The 26822-nt window shown below is 42.2% G+C and overlaps 1 protein-coding gene across 1 annotated transcript in view; it reads left to right on the forward strand.

Moving 5' to 3' along the window:
• LOC311062991 (palmitoyltransferase ZDHHC14-like) overlaps positions 1-26116 on the forward strand; it is a gene marked incomplete at its 3' end in the record, with an annotated part of 52291 nt that extends 26175 nt beyond the window's left edge. The window contains exons 3-9 of the mRNA XM_084082210.1: positions 4984-5142; positions 10464-10601; positions 16684-16730; positions 18229-18333; positions 19407-19516; positions 23107-23212; positions 25511-26116. Coding sequence (XP_083938336.1) covers positions 4984-5142; positions 10464-10601; positions 16684-16730; positions 18229-18333; positions 19407-19516; positions 23107-23212; positions 25511-26116 — 1271 coding nt within the window. The remainder of the gene's footprint in view (positions 1-4983; positions 5143-10463; positions 10602-16683; positions 16731-18228; positions 18334-19406; positions 19517-23106; positions 23213-25510) is intronic.
• Positions 26117-26822: the final 706 nt, after the last annotated feature.

Here is a 26822-nt window from a genome sequence, read left to right on the forward strand (position 1 = left end):
TCTTCACTCACCACTTTTACTGTCTTTTCACAGTAAATGCACTTCATTTCTACACCGCAATCTCTTCTTCAGCTTGGATACCAGCTAAGTCATCATTCAGCCTCTCAATCCAGCTGCTAAATCCTATTACTTGTAGATTTATAACGGAGTATAATTCAGTAATCTAGTTTAACTCGATTCTAACCCTGATCCAATCAGGAAGACAGTGGTCCCAGACCTTTTTCCCTTGCCGCCCCCCCCCCCCCCCCCCCCCTTTCTTACCAGTGTTGCCATGTCTGCTTATTATAAGCGACTTTGGGCTTGTTTTTCTGTAAAGTTGCTTGTAAATATTGGTAGTTGCGGGATTGTGTCTTTTTTGGCATTGTTTCTAAAGTAAAGTTGTTTATTTGGGCTTGTTTCTAAAGTGTAGTTGTTTATTTGGGCTTGTTTCTAAAGTGTAGTTGTTTATTTGGGCTTGTTTCTAAAGTGTAGTTGTTTATTTGGGCTTGTTTCTAAAGTGTAGTTGTTTATTTGGGCTTGTTTCTAAAGTGTAGTTGTTTATTTGGGCTTGTTGCTAAAGTGTAGTTGTTTATTTGGGCTTGTTTCTAAAGTGTAGTTGTTTATTTGGGCTTGTTTCTAAAGTGTAGTTGTTTATTTGGGCTTGTTTCTAAAGTGTAGTTGCTTATTTGGGCTTGTTTCTAAAGTATAGTTGTTTATTTGGGCTTGTTTCTAAAGTATAGTTGTTTATTTAGGCTTGTTTCTAAAGTATACTGTAGTTGTTTATTTGGGCTTGTTTCTAAAGTATAGTTGTTTATTTAGGCTTGTTTCTAAAGTATAGTTGTTTATTTGGGCTTGTTTCTAAAGTATAGTTGTTTATTTGGGCTTGTTTCTAAAGTATAGTTGTTTATTTGAGCTTGTTTCTAAAGTATAGTTGTTAAATTTGGGCTTGTTTCTAAAGTATAGTTGTTTATTTAGGCTTGTTTCTAAAGTATAGTTGTTTATTTGGGCTTGTTTCTAAAGTATAGTTGTTTATTTGGGCTTGTTTCTAAAGTGTAGTTGTTTATTTAGGCTTGTTTCTAAAGTATAGTTGTTTATTTGGGCTTGTTTCTAAAGTGTAGTTATTTATTTGGGCTTGTTTCTAAAGTATAGTTGTTTATTTGGGGCTTGTTTCTAAAGTGTAGTTGTTTATTTGGGCTTGTTTCTAAAGTGTAGTTGTTTATTTGGGCTTGTTTCTAAAGTGTAGTTGTTTATTTGGGCTTGTTTCTAAAGTGTAGTTGTTTATTTGGGCTTGTTTCTAAAGTGTAGTTGTTTATTTGGGCTTGTTTCTAAAGTGTAGTTGTTTATTTGGGCTTGTTTCTAAAGTGTAGTTATTTATTTGGGCTTGTTTCTAAAGTATAGTTGTTTATTTGGGCTTGTTTCTAAAGTGTAGTTGTTTATTTGGGCTTGTTTCTAAAGTGTAGTTGTTTATTTGGGCTTGTTTCTAAAGTGTAGTTGCTTATTTGGGCTTGTTTCTAAAGTGTAGTTGCTTATTTGGGCTTGTTTCTAAAGTGTAGTTGTTTATTTGGGCTTGTTTCTAAAGTGTAGTTGTTTATTTGGGCTTGTTTCTAAAGTATAGTTGTTTATTTAGGCTTGTTTCTAAAGTATAGTTGTTTATTTGGGCTTGTTTCTAAAGTGTAGTTGTTTATTTGGGCTTGTTTCTAAAGTGTAGTTGTTTATTTGGGCTTGTTTCTAAAGTGTAGTTGCTTATTTGGGCTTGTTTCTAAAGTGTAGTTGCTTATTTGGGCTTGTTTCTAAAGTGTAGTTGTTTATTTGGGCTTGTTTCTAAAGTGTAGTTGTTTATTTGGGCTTGTTTCTAAAGTATAGTTGTTTATTTAGGCTTGTTTCTAAAGTATAGTTGTTTATTTAGGCTTGTTTCTAAAGTGTAGTTGTTTATTTGGGCTTGTTTCTAAAGTGTAGTTGTTTATTTGGGCTTGTTTCTAAAGTGTAGTTGTTTATTTGGGCTTGTTTCTAAAGTGTAGTTGTTTATTTAGGCTTGTTTCTAAAGTATAGTTGTTTATTTAGGCTTGTGTCTAAAGTGTAGTTGCTGATTTGGAGCTTGTTTCCTAATGTTGTGTAAACCAGTTGTTCTTAAACATTTTCATGGCAAGGACTCCCAGATTAATATGTATTTGAAATAAATGCAAAACAACACAAAGTTCTTCCCAAACGGAGTATTGTTCCATAAATCAATGCTCTTCAGTAGTAATCACCACAGGGAGTAGTATAATCACCTCAGGAGAGAGAGAGCGCACGGTCCATTATAGAGTGTTCACTTCAAACTAGAATATTCAGTCGATAGTGGAGGGTTTAGTTTCCCCGCACGACTGTGCTTCCATCGCTGAGGAAGTCGTGCCTCTGGCTGTGAGGAGGTGAGCGTCGGCTTGTATAACCAAAGATGGTTGATTGATTTAGAAAGATAGACCGTCCCAGTTGGAGCCACTGGAGGCGAAATGGTAACACAAATCCTACAAATGGTCTCCTAAGCAGATCTCACAAACCGCTGATGTTTACTGGTGAGAGAGTGTTGCTGGGACAGAGAAAGTAGATTTTCTCCTCATTTGTCTCTCTGAAAAAAAGCCATTTTAGTATGAATATCTTGGGAAGATTGTGTGGCTTGTAAGGTGACGATTGGGTCCAATATTTAGTTCAGTCACCATGATGGGTCTAAATGAATGATTCAGAAGCTGTGTTCACGTTCTCTCTTCCATTTGGAAATAATAGACTCCGACTTCCGGTCTCCTAAAAAGGCAGCTACCCGCGTGAGTGACGCTAGTATGGTCAAGTACGGCGTTACTTTATGAAATAAACACAAAAAGTTTAAAATATGGAGATAACAGGTTTCTGCCCGACAGCAACGAAATAAAAAGATAGGCAATTCAACATCAAAAGTTATTAAACGAGTGACTTGCCTTTGTTGAACCAGTTTGTTGTGATCAGTTCTGTCAGTCTCCACTCCAGGGAGTTCAGCTGAAGAGGCTTAACCCATTAAGACCGGGAACGCAGCACGTGTGTCATTTTTAGTTTAAAATAGCAGATATACAAGCTCAGAGTCATAGCACGGCACTGAGTACCGCGCTATGAGCTTGTAGATCAATTTTTTTTTTTGAAAAATCATGAAAATGTGTGCAAATCTTATGAAAATATATATTTTTAACATAACATTTTTAACTCAAATCTTTCCTTCTGGACCCTGGAACAAAATATTTTACAAATGTTCGCTTAAAAAATATATATATTCAAAGATTTGCACATATTTTAACGATTTTTCAAAAATAGCAGATCTACAAGCTCATAGTGCGGCACTCGGTGCCGCGCTATGAGCTTGTATATCTGCTATTTTTGAATAGCCAAAGAAATCTAAAGTGACATAGATGAGTTCCCGGTCTCAATGGGTTAATAGCAAAGCTTCAGCGTTGGCGGACAAGATGCTTCGTGACACACAGAGTCAATTCACAGCGTGGTGGTTTATTGACTCAGATTCACAGAAGATCAGTCCATCAGAACAAAGAAAGATAATACGGGGGGGGCTGACGGCGAGTAGACGGTTTGATACATGGCACATGTTCCACCTGTCTGTTTGTATTCTAGCCAACATGCACATCTCTGTTGATGTCCTACAGATAGGGTTAGATATGCTTGGGGGTGGCGATGGGGGGTCTTGTCAGACTGAGTTATAAGTACATGTGTTCCTTGTGGAAAATGTTGACTGTCTGATATATTTTATATTTATGTTGGATGAAAAGTGTTTTTGTAACTACAGTACATTAACCCATTTAGACCCAACTCTAAAAACGCCTTCTATATCCTAAGCAAAGCTTGTAGATCTGCTAATGTCACTGAAAGAGAAATTGATCTATTAAATTGATTATTTTGATTAACTGATGTACCCCTAGTCCTCTGTCTTCCTGTAGACACAGAACTGTCTGTCTGTCTGTCTGTCTGTCTTGCTGTAGACCAGGGGTCTTCAACAGGGGGTCCGGGACCCCTAGGGGGTCCTCAGAGTTACTACAGGGGGTCCGCCAAATCTTTATGTGATATGATTTTTCTTTTTACCATAACCACTCGAACCCTAGCATCCCTTTTCTGAGGAGAACTTTAGCCAAAAATAGAAGATCTACAAGCCCACAACGCCTCGCGCTGCGAGGCGTTGAGAGCTTGTAGATCGGCTATTTTTGGCAAAGAGGTATAGGTGTAGAGGGAAAAAGGAGCAGACGAGTAAACAAAAAAAAGTATAATCTTAAACACAACTTTATACAATATAGAGGGGGTCCCTGCTTCATCTCTCTCTCACCTAGGGGGTCCTTGGCCTGAAAACGTTGAAGACCCCTGCTGTAGACACAGCAGTGTTCATTTTGACAGCAATTTTGATTTAGTTTTAGTCATAGTCTTTTGCACAAAATTCAATTTAGTTTTATTCATATTTTAGTCATCTGAAATATTTTAGTTTGCTAAATACCATAAGATTTTATTTGACTAAATCTACAGTTGATTTAGTTGACTAAAATGTATTTTGGCGGTGCCTTGATGGCGTCGTAATGCCTGATTTACTTAAGTGCTGTACTTAAGTACAATTTTGAGGTATTTGTACTTTACTTGAGTATTTCCAATTTCCACTCCTTTTACTTCTACTCCACTACGTCTCAGAGGCAAATATTGTACTTTTACTCCACTACAATTATTTGAAAACTTGAGTTACTAGTTACTTTTCAGATATAACCTATGATATAATGAAACACACATTAACCACTTTCGCCCTATTTTATACATAGGCTATTTTCAAATATTTAGTACTTTTATAAGTATTGATACTTTTACTTAAGTAAAGAATTTGAGTACTTTTTCCACCACTGGACACAGGTAACTGTCTGTCTGCAGACACAGCTAACTGTCTGTCTGTCTGTCTGTCTGTCTGTCTGTCTGTCTGTCTGTCTGTCTGTCTGTCTGTCTGTGTGTGTCTTGCTCTAGACACAGCTAACTGCTCCAGTGGTCCCGGGTACAGACCCCCTCCCAGGACCAGAGAGGTGCTGATCAACGGACAGACGGTCAAACTGAAGTACTGCTTCACCTGTAAGATCTTCCGTCCGCCGAGGGCCTCTCACTGCAGCCTCTGTGACAACTGTGTGGGTGAGTCTTTGTCACTGTGTTCTTAATGTCACATTTCAGCCATTTGTATTTAAAGCTGTAGCATTAATATCCTCCCCTAGGCCTGTCACAATTATTACATAATCGCCTAATCACAATTGTTGAGATAATCGCAATTCATTTTGCATAATCGTTTCCATCCTATATTAAGACCTGATGCCGATTCTACAAATGCCTTCTAAATCCTAACAGTTTTCTGAAAAACGTAGGTTGTATATATATCGTTGCTGACGGTCAGAAACCTTATCTCCATATTTTAACTTATTTGTGTTAATGCCCTGCTCGATCATACTACAGCGTCACATAAAAGCTTCAAATTCAAAAGCATCAAAATGGCAGATCCACAAGCTCAAAACGCATGGCTTCATCTTTTCAATACAGCAGGAGTCTTCAACGTTTTCAGGCCAAGGACCCCCTAGCTGAGAGAGAGATGAAGCAGGGACCCCCTCTATACTGTATAAAATTGTGTTTCAGATTAAACTTTTTTCCTATTTTTTCCCTCTACACCTATACCTCTTTGCCAAAAATAGCCGATCTACAAGCTCAGCACGAGGCGTTGTGAGCTTGTAGATCTGCTATTTTCGGCTAATGTTCACCTCAGAACAGGGATGCTAGGGCTCAAGTGGTTGATGTAAAAAAAAACATCCTCTCACACAAAGATTTGGCGAACCCCCTATAGTAGCTCTGAGGACCCCCTAAGGGTCCCGGACCCCCTGTTGAAGACCCCTGCGATACAGAGTATAGGACACTCAACATGCACAGCACTGGCTCAGGTGACTGATGGCTAAAATAAATAGACTTTGGGAGGATAGTTGGAGCTAGAGTTCTAGATTTTAGTCTTGTATTAATATACGTCACAGTTTGTTACATGATAAGCTGCATCGTTATGGTTTGGAAGCGTCTGCTGTGGCATGGGTTCAAAGTTACTTGTCTAGTAGGATACAAAGAGTGTTCTTTTAGTGGGAGCAACATCTAAGAGAGCTGACTTACTTAAGGCCCTAATTATGCTTGTCGCGTCAGTGTAATAGCCACCAGGGTCCACTGAAAGTCCTCTTGTTGACGACAATATGGTGTCTGCAGACACGCATGCGTTCCACAAATTTGAGCGTGCAAGACAAACGTGATCTCTTCCGACAGTAACAACAGCACTTTATTTGCTATATTTTATTTACACTGGGGTTCTTTTTATAGGCTTTTAACAAGGCTTTTCATAAAGATGCGAGTACTAGTGACGGATTGCCTCACACAACCTCTCCTCAAAATTGAGAGTCCATGTTTCTGTTGTAGCGCGTGCCGTCAGTCAGCGTACAGCATGAAGTCATAAAACGGTACGGGTAGTGTTGCCAGATTCTTTTAGAGAAATAAGCAACCAGTTCAATGAAAACAAGCACAAAAGAAGCGACTAACACATGAGCTGTAAACCTATATACATTGGCTATTTGAAAATAGCTGATCTACAGTACATCGCAATGCGACGCGTTGTGAGCCTGTAGATCTGCTCATTTCAAAGAATTTGTGAGGAAAAACAATGTGGAATACTTTAGATTTTTTTTAACAACACGAATCTGGTACAAATTATAATTTCAGATGGGGGTCCGTGGACAAATACACATTCATTTGGGGGTCCTTGACCTTGACATGAAAATGTTTGAGAACCACTGGTTTAACCCATTAAGACCGGGGACGCATCTGTGTCATTTTAAGATTTCTTTGGCTATTCAAAAAGAGCAGATATACAAGCTTGTAGCGCAGTTGTAGATCTGCTATTTTTGTAAAATCGTGAAAATTTGTGCAAATCTTTGAATATATATATATTTTTTAAAGCGTTAGGATTTAGAAAACATCGGCCTCAGGTCTTAATGGGTTAAAGAACCTTAGGAAACAAGCCCAAATAAGCAACTACACTTTCGAAACAAGCCCCAAAAAACATCAACCCGCAACTACCAATATTCACAAGCGACTACAGACAAACAAGCCCAAAGTCGATTATAATAAGCAGACGTGGCAACACTGGATATGGGTGTCTGGGCGTTACATCACATGACATGGAGCTGATGACCAAGTTTAAGTCATGTGACGCTAGCGTACTCTCGCGGCTTCATGGACGCGGAGAAGTATAATATGGCCTTTGAAGATCAGAGGAGGAGGCCTGGATATTATTAAAAGACGTAAATCATTCTTAACATCAAGATCTGTTATGTCAGTTGTTCATGCTCTGGTGTTGTCATTACTTAAGCATGTATCTGTCAAGCTTAGACTTTGTGGTAGAATATGGATGCAATATACTGTTAGTATAGTAGGCAATAGGCATAGCACATCGAAACAGCATAATTAACCTACTTATGTAGCCAATCCCCTTTCAGACATGTTTGTCCAGTAGATGTAAAAGAAATGTTATAAATAAAATGTTATTTTGTCCAATCTGTATCATAGAGCAGTGGTTCTCAAACTTTTTCATGTCAAGGACCCCCAAATTTACACTTATTACCCCGCGGACTCCCATTTGAAAATATACGCCAGGGACCCCAATAAGAGAAGGTTTTTACGGCTCTCTAGCAGTGATTCTCAACCATTTTAATTTCAAGGACCCCCAGTTTGACATGCATTAGGCTACGGACCCCCATTTAATGGCATTTATACCGTTGGGACCCCAATTTATATTGTAAAATCAATGTTAGTTTAACTCTGAGAGTGTACAAATTGAACCAAATGGACCCGTTAGGGTCCATTTGGTTCCATTTGTACACTCTCAGAGTTACAGACCCATAAGGGTCCATTTGGTTCCATTTGTACACTATCAGAGTTACAGACCCATAAGGGTCCATTTGGTTCCATTTGTACACTCTCAGAGTTACAGACCCATAAGGGTCCATTTGGTTCCTGTCCATCATTTAGCTGGGGACCCCCTGGAACCCCCTCAAGTACCCCTGGGACTTTGAGAACCAATACGGTAGAGTATGTTAATACAATATAACTTGGGGTGGTTGTATTTTGTCTCCCTGCTCTTCTATTGAGACATTTAGATCATGTCAAAGGTCATGACACAGCATCTGACACACATTTTGACCTGATGGCCAAGATTCAATTTATCTGCTAGCTATTGTTGATATTTTTTGTACTTTTGAATACTTAGGTATTGTTAAAAAGCAAGTACCCCGGTAGTACCACACATTTGACAGAGCAACTTTCACTTGTAGTGGAGTAATATTTTACCAGGAGTATCTATACTTTGACTCAAGTTCTACGGGTGTACTTAGTCCACCACTGAATCCAAGCCATATGCATACATGGCTGCATTATTTACTGTACTGTAACTTCAGAGTGTTAGCACCCATTGATTTTAATGAGGATCTTAATTAGTTTAACTAACCAAACTGATCTAAGGCACTTGGCTGTCTGCCAAGTGCTGACGACCACAGTATATCACTGTATAGTGTGACCCTATGAACATTGCTTAAATCTTATCGCTGTTGGGCAGAAAACTTGTACTGTATCTCCATGTTTGATTTTTTTTTCTTTTTTTTATAAATGAAAGCCCTATTATACTTCCTGTGACGGTGTTGCACAAAAATAGCAAAAATAGCCAATATACAAGTTATTATTGTTGTCAGGCAGAAACCTCCATCTCCATATTCTAAACTACCTTATTACACGGCTTGGTTGAATGCTCGATTCTGATTGGTCAGTCATCGGTCATTATTTCTGGATAATGACCGATGATAATGACCGGTGGGACCGACGAGGAAACTGTGTAATCAGAGACTCAGAACACCTGCTCATATCAACCTGCGCTGCTTGATTTTATGCTTTATCCAACATTGACAGCCATGTAAACAAACAACCAATGTCATTTACAACTAAACGTTGCTCTCAAGAATGTTTTTGAAAAAATTTGAAGTGAGAAATAGACGATGCAATAACCGAAAAGTCATTCTATTTGATCCACTGCACTTCCTTGTTTATCGTGGCACAACAACGGGGGAATACCAAAACGCTCGCCCCAAAACATAGTCGCCCTGGGGCAAATCCGGCGGTATTACAGGCAAATCGGCAGTAAATAGAATGGGGGGCGAGTGTGTTTTGGGGCGAGTTTTTTTCCATTTCGTCATTTGTTTTTGCGAGGCGAACTTGTCCGCCCAGCCCAATACTTATGGAATACTTTCATTGCCGTAAGCAAGGAAATACTTCGTTTTGTTGTTACTTTTGGGTAAATGTATTTATGTATGTATTAAGTAGCCGTGTAATAAGCGGGATAATAGCGGGATAATAATTTAAAGCCCTTCAGGGCGATTAACCACCTCGGCTTCGCCTCGGTGGTTAATCGCCCTGTCGGGCTTTAAATTTCAATAATGACTACCTCCCCATGCATTATCCCTTGCATAATAACCCATTGAGACCTGAAGCCGATTCTACATGTCTCCTAAATCTCAACAGTATTCTGAAAAACGTATGTTTCTATATCAGTGGTGCTCAATCTTTTTCATATCAAGAACCTCCAAAATGATATGTATTTGGCCGCGGACCCCCATCAAAATATTTTGTTCCAGGGACCCCCAGAAGCAAAGATTTGAGTTAAAAATGTTCGCTTTAAAAATATATATATTCAAAGATTTGCACACATTTTCACGATTTTTCAAAAATAGCCAAAGTGTAAAATAATGCTTTTTGGCCCAAATCTAAAAATGACACAGTTCCAAAAATAAACAAACTGTCTCTGCGATGTTGTCAGGGAGGAGGCTCTGTATCGTTTATGATAGTCAGTCACTTATATTTGATACAGTCTGTTTCTGGCAAAAATGTAACTAATTCGGCGGAAGTAACATTATCGTTTTCTCACCGTCAGTTGATGCTTCATATCCATAAGAGTCAAACCGCCGGGGTCATTGGTTTATTTTTGGAACACAGTTCTTATTTGACGCGATATTAAAGACGTCTATGGGGATTCAGAATGGGGGTGGAAACCCGTGAACCAGGTAGACAAACCAAGGATGTGTAAATTACGTCAGACTTCGGTGGTCTATTGTTTGAATATAAATACTGTACTATGAAAAGATGGGGGACTTGGATGTGTTCCTAAATATATGGGACTATGAAGGCATGCTTTTTTATACAGTAAAAGATATGGGAATCACTTTTTGTAGATCTGATGCTCTAACATTATTTTTTGTGTAGTTGTATTGTAGTCTGTCTGTGATTGATTGATTGTTTGAATGAACTAATCTAGCAAATATTCTTGTGAATAAATGAGTGGTTAAAATCTCTCTCTCTCTCTCTCTCTCTCTCTCTCTTTTCTCTCTCCGCAGAGCGTTTCGACCACCACTGTCCGTGGGTGGGGAACTGCGTGGGAAGGAGGAACTATCGTTTCTTCTACTTGTTCATCCTCTCCCTCTCCTTCCTGACCATCTTCATCTTCGCCTTCGTCATCACACACGTCATCCTCAGTGAGTACCGACCACCCACGCGCGCACACACACGCACACACACACACACACACACACACACACACACACACACACACACACACACACACACACACACACACACACACACACACGACTCTGTAGGTGTAAAACTAGTCTCTCCAGCCAGAGTGCTGTTGACTCACACAATGTTCAAAATTCCTCTGTCATACAGTCTGTACAAAAGGAAGCTCTGAAAACCATCCAGGAGTTTTAAAGCTGATGATGTCACCGCCTCCCTCCTCGGCTTCCGTTTGGTATTTGCAGTAGCGTACATCTTGTCCTACTGTAAATCAAGTTAGTCGAAGCATGTCGGGCAGCAGTGGCGTGCATAGACATTTTGAGGGGCAGGTGCTCAAGTAAAAAAAAAAGGGCACCTTGCGCGGCACGCGGAACCGCCGGCTGCCTTAGTAGTGTGAGATTTATAGAAGAAAATTGCAACGCACATTTTGGGAAATTGTTAATATATTAGAAGCTTTTAATCCAGAATTGATCGATGTCACCATGGGCTACATACTGTAAACCAGGGGTCTTCAACGTCACCTATACCTCTTTGCCAAAAATAGCCGATCTACAAGCCCACAACGCGTCGCAGCACGAGGCGTTGTGGGCTTGTAGATCTGCTATTTTTGGCTAAAGTTCTCCTCAGAACAGTAGGTTTCGAGTGGTTATGGTAAAAAGAAAAATCATATCACATAAAGATTTAGCGGACCCCCTGTAGTAACTCTGAGGACCCCCTAGGGGTCCCGGACCCCCTGTTGAAGACCCCTGCTGTAAACTGAAAAAAAAAAAAAACTTTTTTTTTTCTTTCAAAAGGCACTTCTGGTCAAGAGGGCAAAGGGCAGGTGCTCTAGCACCACCTAGAGTCTATCTGTGCGCGTCCCTGTCGGGCAGAAACCTCTTATCTCCATATTTTAACTTTTTGTGTTTTTTTTCGAAAATGAACGCCCTACTTGAGCATACTACAGCGTCACACAAAAGCATCAAAAGTAGCAGATCTACAAGCTCGAAACACGGCGCGAAGCGACGTGTTTTGAGCTTGTCGATCTGCTACTTTTGCTATTTTTTTATTTGAATCCTCACATGTCCAGTTTTGGACACATGAGGTTTCCATCCGACAGTGATGATAATAAATTGCTGCTTATCATGAATGGGAATTAAAAAATGTGTTTTAAAGATATTTTGAAATATATTTTCGCTAACGGAAATGACGAATGGCTGACATCTTCCTTTATCGGCTTTCGGGACGTGTAGTTCCAGACTCTATACAGCATTCGGAGATTGTGGAATAGCTGTCTATCTGGCTACGCGAGACTAGTGTTAAACCAACAACAAGACATGTACAGTAGTAAAACACAAGTATCAGGTGCTTTTGAATTCGTATTTCATTCAGAGAACCTCCTGCTGTTATAAACATTCACACCCAGGGTTCGATTTTTTAAGAAAAAAAGAGACAAGGGACATTTTCTTAACCGCTATTAGTATATACTTCTTCGCATCACAAATAGTGAGAATAGCCGATCTACAAGCTCACACGATACCTCGCATCACAAGCTTGTAAATCGCCATTTTTTGCTGTTTTTGAATTTGTAAAAAAGGAACGATTTTGACATGTTTTCCCAAAATAGGGACGCCAGGTTTAATGTCAGTTTCTTCAGTCAGAATCCTGGTCCTCTGGTATGCTCACCAGACGATGAGAGTGAATTGGGGGAATTCAACATCTGCTCCCTTCCATGTGACCAATGGTGTTTGCCAGGGCAGCATTCTGTCTCTTTTTCTTTTTAATGTTTATAAGAATGATTTATGATTGATTTTAAATGCATGTGGTAGGGTTGTTGACTCGTTAATTAATCACCTTTATGTATGAGGATGATTTTGGTCATCTTTAGTCCATATAGTGCTGGTCTCCAACAGCTGAGTATATGCTCACAGTATGTTTTTTTTACTGGTTTATTTTACTATAAAATACAACGCTAAGAAGAGTAAGATCGTGATTGTCCGAAGTAGGGAAACCTTTGCTGATTTCTATCTGTCTGGCACTGCCCTTAGTGTGTGCAGTGAGAGTTCTTATTTGGGCCGTATTATTTCCAATGGCCTTTCGGATGACAAGGACATCTATAGACCGCGTCGGAAGCCGTAAGCTCAAGAGAACATGCTGTGTCGCAAATCTAGCATTTGCTCGGCACCTGTGAAGATCTTTCTCTTTAGATCCTTTTGTACACCTCTGTGTACTGCCCACCTGTGGTGTCGCTACAGACGAGGCAGCATCAGATGACTCACAGTGGCTTGTAATGACTGTATGAGGCTGCTGCTGCTGAGAGCTCCAAGAAGCTCCAGTGCAAGCCAGATGTTTTAGTGTGGAGGTACCACCTGCTCTGCTGTGCTACTGTACTGTACGTAACCTTATGTATGGGCATCTGAGTCAGTAAATGACACCATCGCTGTCATAACAGACCCTACATGCAGTTCTGTCGGGTTCTCCTCTAGACTGTGGAACCATTGGTGCACATGTTTGTATGTTTGTATGTTAGAAACTGAACAGTGTGAGTTTTTTGTCTTTTTTTGTCTTTTATTTTTTCTGTTATTTTATTTGTGTAGTTTTTTTTATTGTGATATGGATCTCCCCGTATCTGAAACAAAGTTAAAACATTTTTTTTGAAAGTGTATTCAAAACATTTTACTGTTAAATTGTGATATCGTCGCCTTGCTAAACTATTGGCCTATATCCAAAACGAAACGGTATGACATTTCTTAATCATTTCATCCAAAATGTTTATAACAAATTATGACTATTAAAATAAAAACAGCACTTTCTGTCAGTTATGTAACATAAGAGATTTAAATAGGTTTAAATAGGATTAAATCTGACTTAGGCCAAAATAAATGTAAAAAAATGTTTAAAAAATGGCCTAAATCACTAAATAATTTTGGCCTAAGTCACAAAACCATGTGACTTAGGCCCAAAAAATGTCCTATTTTGGCCTTTAAGTCACACTGGGGAGATAGGCCATTATACTAAAAGGGGAGTGAACAGCATGATCCTGTTCAATTAGGAGATGGGCCATTTTACCAGAGGTGGCCAGTGTCATGAGGAGCTGACTTAGGCAAAAATATAATTTTCCTCAAAAAATGACTTAGACCATTAGTTTAGCAAGGTGACGATATTATCAAACATAAATATCAAACATAATTATGCAACATTTCCCAAAAGGAAATACATGTATTTAACCCATTAAAACCAGGAAAGGATTTGTCATTTTAGATTTTTGTTTTGGCTATTTGGCTAAAAATAGCAGATATACAAGCTCATAGTGAGCTTGTAGATCTGCTATTTTTTAATAGCCACAGTAACAAATGTATAGCTAGGGACACCCTGAAACCCCTCCAAGAACCCCCCCCCCCACACACACACACACACACACACACACACACACACACACACACACACACACACACACACACACACACACACACACACACACACACACACACACACACACACACACAGCTCTAGCTCTAAAACACAGGGAATGTCGTGTCAGCAGTTTTCCTGACAAGGCTGTCAATCGGGAGGAGAACGAAGGGGAGGAAGGGAGCATTAATCGATCTCAGAGCATTCTGTTAATCAGATGAGAAGGGTCATGGGGAAACTACACAGCAGCCTCACACAAACCAACCATATACACCACATAGAAACAGCTGCTATACACAGAGAGTAGCACAAAAGACTAATTATTCAACAGGACGTTCCGAACAGGCAATCCGGTTGGTTGAAATAGGCTTTATTACTCTGCCACTGTTCAGCCTTGACTAACAGGGGTCTTCAATGTTTTTTCAGGCCAAGCTGAGCTGAGAGACCCCCACTACATATTGTATAAAATTGTGTTGCAGATTACACTTTTTCATAGATTTCATAGATGGCTTCATAGACTTGTTTGACAGCACTGTCATCAGTGTTCATTCATGTTAATGTGTATTTTCAGACATTTGTGGTTATGCCATCTTTCGAAATGGCATATTTGCTTTGGACAGCATACAGTCCAAGACTGTTGAGTTGAATGTAAATGCACACATTCTATCTGTTAGGGCTCCATTGTGTTCTGTTGATGTGTAAATACTGCCGAGATGGTTCGAACTCAGAGGAACGCATATATTAATAATTTGTGTATTTCTCTTTTAAATCTTAGTTTTGCATATTAGTTTTTTTTCCTCTTCTATGTTTTAATCCTCCTATAATTTGACAAACCTCTGTAGTGGTGCGTGGTGTAGTGGTGAGGCCAAAATCAGTTCTGCCCGTTTCTCCTCAGTGGCTGGAGCAGTTGATCTAAATTTGCACACAGCCATTGACCATTACCGTGTGCACTTAACACATCGGGTGCCGAACACGGTCTGAACCGTGTGTTTACATAGTGGCGCTTCGGTGCCGAACACGGTCTGAACCGTGAGTTTAGTCTTTTTGTTTTTTTTGTTTTTGTCGTTTTTCTCCGCGCGGGCGGGGCTAGACCAGCTCTGGGAGCACCCATTGTAATCCTGAGAAGGAAGTGCCAGATCGCTCACCGGAAACATTTTTTTTTCCCCCATCCGCTTCCTGTCTATTTCCTACTTTGAAACGCCTATATCTCCGAATCTGTTTCCTGTGGGGAAAACCGGTCATGCGCGATGCGCGATCCCCCCCCCTTGTAACTCGCGAGGGAAATGTTATGGTTCCAGGCTGTAGCCAGGCTCATGGCACAACATGAATCGATGCTTTTTTTTGCGTGGATTTGCTTGTAACGCACGCGGAAGCTTTAAACAGCAAAGCGCAGTCAATGGGGAGAATGCTGGCACCCACGGTAAGTTGTTATGAAAAAAGGCACCCGATATGTTAACAGCGAAGCCCGTTTTCCGATTACTTTTATTTTTGTGTTACGGTTTGTGTTCGCTGGCTCCCGGCTTGCCAGATCATGTGTGCATATTATCCTCCCACGGGTATGGTCTAGTTATGTATAATAAACTAAACAAAATGACACCAAACCGTAAGCAACATATATGGGATTTGTTATTGGAGCCATTGAGCTTGAGTCACCAACACCATAACAGTGTTGAATTGAATGTGAATGCTGTTGATCTGTAAATATCACTGAGTCAGTCTGACCCTGCAGCAAAGAAATCACTGTGGAAAATCATCAGAGCACACTGGAGCCACCAGACCCTGCATGGTTATAGAAGGGGAAAGTACCAGACGCTTCTGGAGCTTAGAAAGACTGGCCTGTAGTGATGTGCGGGTCGGGTTTTTTCATGACCCGCCCCGCCCCTCCACGGAACCCAACCCGCCTCCACCTGCCCCGCGAACCCATATATAAATCTATGGCTCAACCCGCCCGTGACCCGCGGTGGGGGAAAAAATATAAGATTTATATGCTCTTTTAAGTACCCAAAGTTGCTTTAAATGTCTACAGTAGCACAACATTGTCATGGGCTTAGCCCATGACAATGTTAAATAAACAAACATGTTGTTCAAAATAGTTTTTTTTTTTTTTTTTTTTTCGTGTGAGAGCGGCTGGCCCGCTCACCCGCAGCCCGCATAATTGCCTCCTGACTCGACCACCCGCGCCGCGGGTTGATCCGCTGGACCCGCGGGTTACGGGTCGGCCCGCTCATCACTACTGACCTGTAACTCGGAGAGCTCACAGCTTCGATGTCAACAATCAACTGACAGTCATTTTGGCCGCAATAATAGTGACATGAAATGTTCATTATGGTCCCAATCCCTAGATGCCTGTGTGAACATAGCCCAAAAAGAGTGACAAGACAGGGGTTGAGTGCCTTGGTCAAGGACACATGGCTGGAATGGAGTAAACCTGATGTTTGAAGATGTTATTGGTGTTCAAACAAAGTAAACCTGATGTTTGAAGATGTTATTGGTGTTCAAAGAAAGTAAACTGATGTTTGAAGATGTTATTGGTGTTCAAACAAAGTAAACTGATGTTTGAAGATGTTATTGGTGTTCAAACAAAGTAAACCTGATGTTTGAAGATGTTATTGGTGTTTAAACAAAGTAACAACGTGCTTCTCTCCTCTCCAGGATCCAACAGAACTGGGTTCCTCAGCGCACTCAAAGACTGTCCTGCCAGATATCCTTCCTGTGTGTGTGTGTGTGTGTGTGTGTGTGTGTGTGTGTGTGTGTGTGTGTGTGCCTGTGTGTGCGCCCTGTCCTCCCCTCCAGTCTTTCTATTTTAATTTATTGCCCTACCTTTAGGTGTACCTCCTCCTTTCTCTCTATCTCTGTAGTCACTCACTCACTCACTCACTCACTCACTCACTCACTCACTCACACTCTCTCTCTCTCTCTCTCTCTCTCTAGTTCATTGTTCTATGCAGACTCAGAGAAAGACAGACAGACAGACAGTGCAGATTCAGTGTAAAGGAAATTTATGAAGCTGATGTCGTTGTCCATTAAATCAATCAGCCAGCGATCGATATGTCCCACACTGACTGCACTGGACTGACTGCACAAGGACACACACACACACACACACACACACACACACACACACACACACACACACACTCAAACACACCAAGACTGTGTGTGTGTGTGTGTGTGTGTGTGTGTGTGTGTGTGTGTGTGTGTGTGTGTGTGTGTGTGTGTGTGTGTGTGTGTGTGTGTGTGTGTGTGTGTGTGTATTTCACTGTTCCAGTCCAAATTTTGTCTGCTCATGTCTTTGTTTCAATGTCACTTGTTTAATCTGTATCCTGACTGAGTTCTCTATCCTGATTGGATAAAATTGGTATCCTGACCTGAAAATGCATTTTCTGTTTAATAAAGAGCTGGAGAGACATGGAGACTCCTGTCACTGAACAAACACTCTATAGCAATGAGTACTATCAGAATATAGAGCTATTTAACACTTTATTTTAACCAAAGTAAATCACTTACCCTACCTTTAACTGTATGGTCCACTGTACTGTAGTGTGTTTCTTAACTGTGTGGTCCACTGTAATGTAGTGTGTTTCTTAACTGTATGGTCCACTGTACTGTAGTGTGTTTCTTAACTGTGTGGTCCACTGTACTGTAGTGCAGTGGTTCTCAAACTTTTTCATGTCAAGGACCCCCAAATTGACACTTATTAGCCCGCGGACCCCCATTTGAAAAGATAAGCCAGGGACCCCCATAAGAGAAGATTTTTACGGCTCTAGCAGAGATTCTCAACCATTTTAATTTCAAGGACCCCCAGTTTGACATGCATTAGGCTACGGACCCCCATATATAAATGGCATTTATATCTCTGGGACCCCAATTCATATTGTAAAATCAATGTTAATTTTACTCTGAGAGTGTACAAATGGAACGGGTCCATTTGGTTCCATTTGTACACTCTCAGAGTTACAGACCCATAAGGGTCCATTTGGTTCCTATCCATCATTTAGCTGGGGACCCCCTGGAACCCCCTCAAGTACCCCTGGGGGTCCCCGGACCCCACTTTGAGAACCAATGCTGTAGTGTGTTTCTTAACTGTATGGTCCATTGTACTGTAGTGTGTTTCTTAACTGTATGGTCCACTGTACTGTAGTGTGTTTCTTAACTGTATGGTCCACTGTACTGTAGTGTTTCTTAACTGTATGGTCCACTGTACTGGAGGTGGTGGTGTGTTTCTTCTCGGTGTGGTCCATTGTGGGTCTGTCCGGCTTCCACACTTACCTCATCTCCTCCAACCAGACCACCAATGAAGATGTCAGTATCTCCCCCCAAAACATGCACACACGCACACAAATGCTTTGATGTCTATAGTTGCTGTCGGACACAAACCTCTTATCTCCATGCATGAAATTCAAGCATAATCGTCTCTGTCGGATGTCCAAAACTGTTACTTTTTAGGATTCAAATACAAAATAAGGAGAAATTTCATATAAGGAAAATTTCATATAAGGAGTTCCCAATGCGGCTAAGCCCAAATATGGAGTGTGTTGTCTAACCTCAATGTGTCGTCATGGCATTAGGCGCAAACAGCTATAAAGATATCTCCATATATGGGCATGAAAGGGACAAGGACTGACAAATAAAGATATGTCCATATATGGGCATAAAAGGAACAAGGACTGTTAGACACAGAGATCTTCATATATGGGCATATCAGCATGCCCAAATATAGGCATGTACTGATGACATCAGGGATCTCCATCTATGGACATAAAGGGCACGTTCAGACGGATACAGATATCTCCATATATGGGCATATCAGTCGGGATTTGCAGTGTAGATGTGAGGGCCGTGTAGCGGCCCAAACCTCTAGTACGTTTATTTACTGTGCCAACGCACAGTTTTATGTATTCCTAAGCATTTAAGCCCTATTTTATGCTTTCACCAGTTTTTGCCTACGACATGCATAATAAAACACATTCCCCTCTGACCGGTATTGCCAGATTCTGTGAGAGAAACAAGCAACCAGGTCTAGGAAAACCAGCCCAAAAGAAGCGACTATGGGCCCACATAAGCGCTTTAACATATACATCAGCTATTTGAAAATAGCAGATCTACAAGCTCACAACGCGTCGCGATCGCGACGCGTTGTGAGCTTGTAGATCGGCTATTTTCAAATAAAATCTTGCGGGGAAATTATAATAAAGCAGATCTGGCAACCCTGACCTCTGACCATGAATGTATTCTTAGTTCTGATGGGTTGGTTCATGTCTGTCTGTGTCTCTGTCTGTCTGTCTGTCTGTCTGTCTGTCTGTCTGTCTGTCTGTCTGTCTGTCTGTCTGTCTGTCTGTCTGTCTGTCTCTCTCTCTCTGTCTGTTGTGATCCAGATTAAAGGTGCGTGGTCGACCAAGCGAGGTAAAGACAACTGGAATCCGTACAGCTATGGGAACATCTTCACTAACTGCTGCGCTGCACTCTGCGGACCCATGCCCCCCAGGTACGTGTCAGGTCAAAGGTCAGGGGTTACAGACCAGGGATCAAAGTGTGTCTTTTTCTCGGGTCTTCAATGTCTCAGCTCCTCATTTCATTCGGCGCTCTTTATCGCAGATCTACAAGCTGTGAGCGTGTAGATATTTCCGGTGCAAGGACACCACCATGTAGGATAGAGTATGAATCAAGCGTCACTCTTCCTTTGTCTTTCTGTCTGTCTCTCGACGTCTGTCGTCGTATCACTCTGTCTATTGCTCTATTTATCGCTCCATCTATCACCTCGTCTTTCACTCTATCGCTCTATCTATCACCGCCTATCACTCTGTCGCTCCATCTATCGCTCTACTCTGCGCGTCCCTCGCTTTTGTGCTATTTTTACTCTCTTAATCAATCTCTTCTCATCTTATCATCAACGTGGACTCAATATCATGACATGTTTTTCCATTGTTTATTTATCCTGAGTTTTGCTGAGCAGGCATGCGTCTTCAGGCCTCACCATCCATCACGTTACACTTACAGTACATCCATTCTCACCTGGAACCGTCCGTCCGTCTGTCAGTCTGTCTGTGTACATACATGTGCCTGATCAATTTTCAAATGCTTCCGACATACAGTCTGTACATCGGAAGATGTTTGCATGTTTGGAATTGTAACAGCTGAAATCAATAATGTATCAGTAATCCGATACTGATACATTAACCTGTGGTCCGCATTAACCCATTGAGACTTGAAGCCGATTCTACATGTCTCCTGAATCTCAACAGTTTTCTCAAAAACGTATGTTTCTATATCAGTGGTGCTCAATCTTTTTCATGTCAAGGACCCCCAAAATGATATGTATTTGGCCGCGGACCCCCATCAAAATATGTTGTTCCAGGGACCCCCAGAAGCAAAGATTTGAGTTAAAATGTTCGCTTTAAAAATATATATATTCAAAGACTTACACACATTTTCACGAATTTTCAAAAATAGCAGATCTACAAGGTCGTAGCGCGGCACTCGGTGCCGCGCTATGAGCTTGTATATCTGCTATTTTTGAATAGCCCAAAGTGTAAAATAATGCTTTTTTAGCTCAAATCTAAAAATGACACAGTTCCAGGTCTTAATGGGTTAAGTGAAGGTGGGGTCCGCATGTGGCCCCCGGGCCGCCAGTTGCCCATGTATGCGCAAGAGTAAAGCTCTGCCTGTGTGTGTGTCTCAGTATTAAAACTCAGTTTGGTTCAGTTCAGCTGATATAGATGATCATACATTATGATTTAAGATTGAACTTCTAGTAGATTTGTCCTGCTGATCAGCTACAGATGCTGCTGTGGGCTGGGTGTTGACACGGTCACTAGAGGCACACTGTAGTACTGATGAAGAGGGATTACAGTAATCTGTGTCATTTACTTGTAATTAGAGGCTAATATGGAGTCTCTTGTTTAGGGAACAGTGATGGATGATCTCTCTCTCTCTCTCTCTCTGCCGCGCTCTCTCTTTGTTAATATCACCTCCTTTGTAGTCTTTCAGTGTCTCTCTTTATCTCTGTCTCCTTTTCTCTGTCTCTCTCATTGTCTCAACCTCTTCCTATCTCTTCCTCTCTCTAGCATTCGCTCAATCTCTCTCCATCGGCCCCTCTCTCTCCCTCTCTCCCACTCCGCTCTATCCCTTTCAGCCTCTTCTCTCTCCCCCTCCATTTCTCTGTCTCCCCTTCTCCCCTTCTCCCTCTTTCTCTCTCCTCCCTCTTTCTCTCGCTTCCTCTCTCCTTATTAGCCTAACTCCCCGATGTGAATCGTAGCGTTCCTGGTTGTGTTTAAGACTTTCCAATCAAGGTTTCATTCAGACTGAGTCAGCTGTAATTACACACAGTCTGTCTTCTCTGTCTGGGGAGTCATGTGGGACGATTCGACCAATCACGCGTCTCCTTGTCCCACTGGTGAAACGTCTCCATTACCCAGCTTATTAGGACCTATATTATTTTATAATTGGTCATACGATGGTGTTGCACGTCGGTGAATATATACGATAGCTGATCTGCAAAAGCTCACGATGCTAGACATCGTGGCACGTTGAGAGCTTTCAGATCGGCTATTGTTTGCTGTTTACTAATATTAATCATTTGATTTGCCTGCAATGACATGCCAAAAAACAAGTCTTCCAAAAACAGTTTTAACGGATGTAAGAGGTTTGAAGATTTTGTGAGCTCGTTCAAAAGGTGGAAAGAGGAGGGAGGTGCTACCACACACACACGCACGCACGCACGCACGCACGCACGCACGCACGCACGCACGCACGCACGCACGCACGCACGCACGCACGCACACACACACACACACACACACACACACACACACACACACACACACAGGCACTCAACAACATACTCATATGATGAGTGAAACAGAGTGTGTGATGTGTCAGTAATAATAAGAGCATCCTCCATTATGCTCATGTTTCTGCTCCTCAGCTCTTATACGTGTGTGTGTGTGTGCGTGTGCATGTGCGCGTGCGCGGTGTTTGGATTGTATTTCACAGCTTACTATCAGTTCCTTTGAGGATGCAGGCATTTGGGAATGTTTTGCAACATCCCACTATGACTGCCCTCTGCTGGGGGTGTGTGTGTGTGGCTGGTTTCTGGACAGGCACATAGACCGAACACATCACCAACACACCCCACACATACATACTTGTGTGTGTGCACACACACATACAATGCAGACCTAACATATTTTTCCATTGTTTATTTATCCTGAGTTTTGTTGAGCAGGCATGCGTCTTCAGGCCTCACCATCCATCCATCACGTTACACTTACAGTACATCCATTCTCACCTGGGAACTGTCCGTCCATCTGTCTCTGTACATACATATGCCTGATCAATTTTCAAATGCTTCCGACATAGTCTGTACATCGGAAGCGCTGAAAAAGCGTTTCTTTTTTTACACCTTTGAAGTGGTGTAAATTTGTCCTATACTGTAAATCTAATTATTCGAAGCATATATGGCAAAAATGAAAATACACACTGTATATTAAAGATATCTTAAAATATACTTTCATGTATTTTCCAATATACTAGAGGTAGAGATAGATCCAGACCCAGTGTCATCCTGGGAGTATCAGAAGGGATAAAGAAATTACAACTATCTCAACAGCGCCTTCTCTCATACGGCCTATCGCTGATAATAAATTGATACTCTTATTTTGGAAGAAGAAATCAAACTCTGGCTCAACAAGATGACAGAATCTTTACATTTAGAAAGAATCAGATTTATACTCAAAGACAAACTGAAAGATTTTGAAAAGATTTGGAAGCCTTTAGTCTCCTTTCTTAAAAGTTGAAAGGCTAATCCTTGTGGATGACCCGTGTCGCACGTAATTTGGGGCAGCACTTCTGCAACAAATTAAAAAAAAATGTTTTTATTTGAAACAAAATATACTTTCATGAACGGAAATGACGAACAACAGATGACAGCTTTCTTTCTCAGCTTTCGGGGAGCGGTGGTTCCAGACTCTACATAGCTTTCGGAGATTGTGGAATAGTAGCCTGGTGGTCACGCAAGACTAAAGCTCTGTCTGTCTGTCTGTCTGTGGGTGTGTGTTTGTGTGTGTGTGTCTTCAGTCTGATCGACAGGAGAGGTCTGATCCAGCCAGACACGCCCCAGCCGGTCACCTCTCACTCCAACGGGAGCAGCATCTCTACCTCCACACAGCACCACTCACACATGGTACGTATACCTCAAAACACCGGCTGTATGATGAGGGCTGCTTCCAGTCAAACGGTGCCGTCCAGGGGGAACTTCCGCACTCCAGGAATGCGGAAGTGCCGTTCTCAAACTCCCAAAAAACCATTTAAAACGACGGAGGCGCGCCGTCTAAAGCGGACTTGAGCAACGAGAGGCACATTACATTACATTACAGTCATTTAGCAGACGCTTTTATCCAAAGCGACTTACAATAAGTGCATTCAACATAGGTAAGGAACGAAACTGCTAATCACCAGAAGCATTAAGTGCATTCTCTTCTTAAACAAGCAACCAAGAGTATACCTAGCGCTAAAGTAAAAGTGCAATATATCAGCTACCTAATTTCATAACACAACAGATGACGAGACAAAATAGGAAAATCAAATGAGCAAGAGCTAAAACAAATAAGTGTATCAAATAAACAAGATCCAATAAAACAATAAAACAAGATCTTGTTTTATTGTTTTATTGGATTTATTGGACTAGTTGTACGAACTCTAGAGTTCGTACAACTAGTTAACAACCAGTAGGCAAGGCGAAGAGGAAGGATAGTGTTTCCTGAAGAGGTGGGTTTTCAGCCTGCGGCGAAAGATGGGCAGTGACTCTGCTGTCCTGACATCAGTGGGGATTTCATTCCACCACTGTGGGGCCAGAACAGAAACAAGTATGACCAAAGTCATAATAAAGCCGCATGTTGCAGGCTTTTTTGGCCCCAATCTTTTCATAGACCTGATTACTTGTTTTTTGGATTGCTTGTTTCTCTCGCCAAACCTGGCAACATTAATTAGCGTCGCTAATTAACGCTCTAATGTTTTTTATATAAGTAGTGGCAACATTTTGTGACACCACACGGGTCTTCCCAACAATAGCTAAGATTGAAGTCAGTGTGAACATGGGCAAATAATAACTTAATAGCCAAACTAGGTCTAATGAAGCACGCTAGCATTTAGGCTAACCATCCTGGCTGAAGCTGTCTCCCTTTCTCTCTCTCTCTTCTGTGTAACTCCGTGCGTTGCCTTGTTGTGGTTTCTGTTCGTCCATGCTGGCCCCTAATATGGTGTGCTTCCGGGTGGTTCAACCTAACTAACAATGAGGATCGTTCTGATTGGATCCCTTCCCAACTAGTCCCTCAAAAAGAGTAATTCTGATTGGATCTCTTCTCCATTCGTCCCGCACTAACATTTTCGTCTCGTCTAATTTGTTGACTAACGTGTCCCTTACATTTTCGTCTCCCCATTGGCTTAAAAGGGGAGCTTAAACGGGGGGAAGTGTGATGGACAGCCAGGACAGCCAATGAGACTAACCCTGCGTTTTAACAGCGGGCAATACTGGGCGACGTCGCCCAAAAATATAATGAAAGTCTATGAGAGCCGGCGATCGGGCGATGCCGGGCGACATCGTCCAAAAGATGGATTTTCTTTATCTTTTTGGGCGATGTCGCCCGGCATCGCCCAGTATTGCCCGCTGTTAAAACGCAGGGTTAGGTGTCGACACTTTTGACTCAGGTGTCGTGACTTTTCACTCGGGTGGCGGACTACGACTGGTGCTGTATACAGAGCCGCTCGCTAGCGCATGCGGCTAAAAAGACGTGACCGTGTAGATCGGCCAGAGGGACCCTTGAGCGACGAGGCAATCAGTCGCCCCGAGGTGGCCGACCGAAGTGGTCGGGCAGGGTGTAAGCATCGACCATAGCCTGTACAACATTATTATGAGCTGTCCCCTTCATTCTCTATTTCTCTCCTCTCTCTCTCTCTCTCGCTCTCTCGCCCTCTCTCTCCTCTCTCTCTCTCTCTCTCTCTCTCTCTCTCCCTCTCTCTCTCCCTCCCCATCTCTCTCACTGGAAATGATGTAATGTATTGATACTTTATTAATTGTAACATTTATGGTTTGTTCTTTTTGTAAAATGATTGTTGAGAGATTGTTAACCCATTAAGGTAGCAGATAGCAGATCTACAAGCTCATAGCGCGGCACCAAGTGCCGCGCTATGAGCTTGTAGATCTGCTATTAAAAAAAAAATCTTGAAAAAATATTTTGTTAGGATTTAGATTTTTTTAAAGAATCGCCTCAGGTCTTAATGGGTTAAAATAAAGTTTTCGTTGAAAATCTAAAAATCTCTCCCTCTCTCTCTCCATCCCTCCCTCCCTCTCCCTCTCTCTCTCTCTCTCTCTCTCCCTCCCTCCCTCTCTCCATCCCTCCCTCCCTCTCCCTCTCTCTCTCTCTCTCTCCCTCCCTCCCTCCCTCTCCCTCCCTCCCTCCCTCTCTCTCTCTCTCTCTCTCAGTGTGATCAGGACCAGTGCATCCAGAGCACCAAGTTCGTGCTGCAGGCGGCCGCCACTCCCCTCCTCCACAGCGAGCCCTCCTCCGCCCTGGGAGGAGGAGGGGGAGGGGCCCCCGTCCCCGCCAACAAGACCACCACCTCCCTGGGCGGCCCCTGTGCGTACCTGGTGGCCCCCGGTGGCGGTGGTGGTGGTGGGGGGGGCGGGCACCACCAGCCCTCGCTGCTGCCTGCCTCCATGCCCATCCAGCTCAACTGTGGCGGGGGGGGCGGGGGAGGGGGCGGGGGTGGAGACATGCTGTCGCTGCGAGAGGCGGAGATGATGACGACGACGCACTGTCACCACCATCACCTGCACCACCACCACCTCCACCACCACCACTTTGTCAGCAGCCCCGAGGACACGCCCACGGCCCCGCTGCCGCTGCCGCAGCCGCCGCAGGGCCCGGCCCCCCTGGCGCCCCCGCCGGGGCTGCTGCTGCTGCCGCCCTGTGGCCACGCCCACCTGCCCCCCCTCCTCCCGCCTCATCACGTCCTGTACGACCCGGCCAGCCAGGACTCGCTGCACGAAGACTCTGTCCGGGGATTGGTCAAACTCAGTTCTGTCTGACGCTGCGCACGTACGCGCGCGCGTACGCACGCTCGCACACACACACACACACACACACACACACACACACACACACACACACACACACACACACACACACACACACACACACACACATACATATTACTGTACTTGTGAGGACATTTTTTTGACATTTTGAACCTTATATTTACCTCAACCCATTAAGACCTGAGGCCGATTCTACGAATGTCTTCTAAATCCCAACAGTATTCTGAAAAAACGTATGTTTCTATATCGGTGGTTCCCAAACCTTTTCATGTCAAGGACCCTCAAAATAGTTTGTTCCAGGGACCCCCAGAAGCAAAGATTTGAGTTAAAAATGTTCGCTTTAAAACAATATAAATATATTAATTTGCACACATTTTCTCGATTTTTCAAAAATAGCCAAAGTGTAAAATAATGCTTTTTAGCTCAAATCAAAATGTGACACAGATGCTTCTTCAGGTCTTAATGGGTTAAATATTTAAGCACCCAAAATATCCCATCTACAAGCTCATTGATTTTCAGTATACTGTAAGAAAGTATAACTCTAACCCCAACCCGTAAACCAAACCCCAACAGTAATCATTTTAACAAAGAAAACTACCCAACTCTTTTTTTCACCATAAAACAATAATTTTTCTTGTGAGGATATTTCTCAAATTCTACTACCCTTCATTAGACCCTCACAAGTAAAGTAATACAA

Source organism: Gymnoscopelus microlampas (genome assembly GCF_963454915.1).
Source record: "Gymnoscopelus microlampas genome assembly, chromosome: 16".
NCBI lineage: Eukaryota > Metazoa > Chordata > Actinopteri > Myctophiformes > Myctophidae > Gymnoscopelus > Gymnoscopelus microlampas.